This window comes from Xyrauchen texanus, chromosome 4, assembly GCF_025860055.1.
Source record: "Xyrauchen texanus isolate HMW12.3.18 chromosome 4, RBS_HiC_50CHRs, whole genome shotgun sequence".
In the NCBI taxonomy this organism is placed as follows: domain Eukaryota; kingdom Metazoa; phylum Chordata; class Actinopteri; order Cypriniformes; family Catostomidae; genus Xyrauchen; species Xyrauchen texanus.
Genome location: NC_068279.1, coordinates 12,649,246 through 12,652,062, shown reverse-complemented (window position 1 = coordinate 12,652,062; position 2,817 = coordinate 12,649,246). Strand labels below are relative to the sequence as shown.

The window sequence follows — 2,817 nt, the reverse complement described above, 5'->3', positions numbered from 1 at the left end:
CAAATTTAAGGATATTCCACTGCCATGCAAAAGAAAAGAAAATGATTGGAACAAGATTTGCAGTATATTTGTTATTTTATGCTATATTTGTTATTTTATGCTATATTTACAAAGAATATTTATAAAAAAAACAAAGGGCAGTGAAATGTCAATATTTCTATGTGCAAACATTCTTTACAAGAAACCCAGTCCGACTTAAACAAAGGACTGTCTTTTTTAAAGACTCATGTTAAACTAATCTTTCACATTTTCGGACTGCAGTGGAACGATTGTGATCCCCAGAATTAGTAATAGAAGTTCCTCTGAAAGTACGGATGTCCTCATCAATGGCACTCTCAATCTTTGACAGAAATGAGCAGAGTTTTTTCTTTAAGTCCTTGGCCATAAATGCATAGAGGAATGGGTTAATGAAACTGTTTGAGCTGGCAAGAGTAGCAGACATTCCTAGCGCCGTGTCAAGGTTAAAGCCACACCTCGATTTGTTCAGTTCTATTATTGAAACAATATGATATGGTAACCAGCAGAGAAAAAAAGTTGTAATCAGCAGTGTCATTATCTTGTAGGGCTTGGTGGATTTGGACATTTGATTTACCCTAAGTTTACAGATCAGGATAGAGTAACAGATGCAAATACTTATGAACGGAATTAAAAACCCAAAAATAAATCGAATGAGTACAACAGTTGTGTGGTAATGCTCATAGTCGGTAAAACAAGTTGTTTCTTTTGATGTGCTATTATGGATGTTTCTGAATTTGGCTGCTGGTATACTAAGCAAAGCAGACATGAACCAAACCAACACAACAACAGCAGAGGCTTTTGTTACAGTGCGATGGTACTGAGCCCAAACAGGTAATTTGACGGTCAAGCAGCGGTCCACACTTATGAGGATGAAGATGCTGCTGTACATATTGAGGAACATAGCAAATGATGTGAATTTGCACATGAAGAGCCCAAAGATCCAGTTGTTTATAACTATTTTGACAATGACAAAAGGGATAATACTGCAGAATATGAAGTCAGACAAATCCAGACTCAGGTACCAGGTGGTGTTAACTGACTTCTTCATCTTAAAACCAGCAATCCAGATCACTGCTCCATTTCCAGTGATGCCAAGCAGGAAAATGATCACATTTAAAATAGCTGTGATTACACACGCTGCTTGTCTGCAATATGCAGGATGTGTCTCTGTGGGATCTGACCCTTTGGTTAACTCATCAAGTATGCTTTTGTAATCATTGCTGTGTTCATTATCTTCGTTATATTCTTCATAGCTTGAATTCATGATTGCCTCAACTGCCTGGATTAAACAGTTGTTAAAACTGAATAGAAAGACAATTATATGTAACAAAAACAATTATATATTATGTATATGAAATGTCCAAACATATTATAATGGTATATGAAAAGTCTAAAAATGGCATGGCTGAGCAAATGAGCACCAAAGAACCATACAAAGAGCTAAAGAGATATTCTATCAGAAACTCTCATTGCAATTAACTGCAAAATGTCTGTCCTATCATTTCAATCAAACAACTTAATGTATAGTACTGCCGATCGAGATAAAATTTATTGTGACTATTTTCACTATATATTGCATGAATGGCAGAGGTTTTCTTATCTGGTAATTTTTGGAAGACAGAAATGACTGGCCAACAAAAAACACAGCTCTAATAAAATTCTAACATCATCACTTCTCTTTTTTTCTCTCTATTATGAACGTTGTGCACTTTTTTGACCATCCTTTTGACCTTTACTTATCTATGATGGGTTACATGCCTGTGTATATGGAAAATTGTTTAATTTGTTACAACATAGCTTGTTTATGGCATTATAATTTTAATCATTACACTTTCTGAAACTTCAAAAGGCAATAATTAACATTGAAAAGTGTTTGTTCATTAAGGAGAATGTCATATTTCTTGCTATTATAGTTGATAACTACACCGCAAAAAACTATATTTTAAAGACAATATTTTTGTCTTGTTTTCCAGTAAAAATATTGAAACATTCTTAAAACCTGATTGGCAGTGGCCCAAACCAAAAAAAGTGGCACTAAGAGGGTGGGTGCTTGTTAATATAAATTATCCAGTTGTTACAAATATACAATTAAAAGTGAAGACAGTACATGCTCTAATAAATTTCAGACTTTATTGTAGATGTTTTGATAGAACATCACAATTACACATTGCTGATAATAACAGAAACTATTTACTGTTTTACATTTTGATATTTACCTGTTCCATTTACAGCTAAACCATTTTATTTGGTACCATGTCCTGAAAGATCTTAATAACCTCACCTTTTATGATTGGGATGTCCCAAAATTTCTGTGGACGGCCCTGTCTGTCTCATTGTATTGCCTTTCTTTCTCAATCTGAACATTTTCTGTCTCTGGCTCAGTTCCAAGACCTTCAATTTTACTCTGTTGAGTTGAGTCTGAGGCAGTTTCATCTTAATATTGAGAATAAATAACAAACCTTTTACAATCATATTGTAAATACATTTGTTATGCTTAGTGTTAATTCAATGTATGTTGTTGTAATGCAATTACTCTTCCATTCAAATAATTGAATGTCTATCTTTATTTTTATCACACTCTCGCATATTTCTTTACTGTCAGCCAGTTTAACAGTCTTACCTGTAACTGTCTGATTTGGCTGATGCTCAGTAGGCTCTCCCTCACTCTTTGAGCCTGCCTCTGCCTCATCTTCAATGGAAGTATAAGTATTACACATTTAATTTAATATTATACAGCATAAATCTATATTATATACTATACTATTATAATTTACAACTCATTTAGAACATGTATATTAC

At 33.7% G+C, this 2,817-nt stretch overlaps 1 protein-coding gene across 1 annotated transcript; it reads right to left on the bottom strand.

Annotated features, from left to right (window-relative positions):
* Window positions 1-229: 229 nt before the first annotated feature.
* Window positions 230-1,282, bottom strand: LOC127637247 (C3a anaphylatoxin chemotactic receptor-like). Its single transcript, XM_052118200.1, has one exon. It carries the CDS (start codon window positions 1,280-1,282, stop codon window positions 230-232), a length of 1,053 nt encoding a protein of 350 aa, XP_051974160.1.
* Window positions 1,283-2,817: the final 1,535 nt, after the last annotated feature.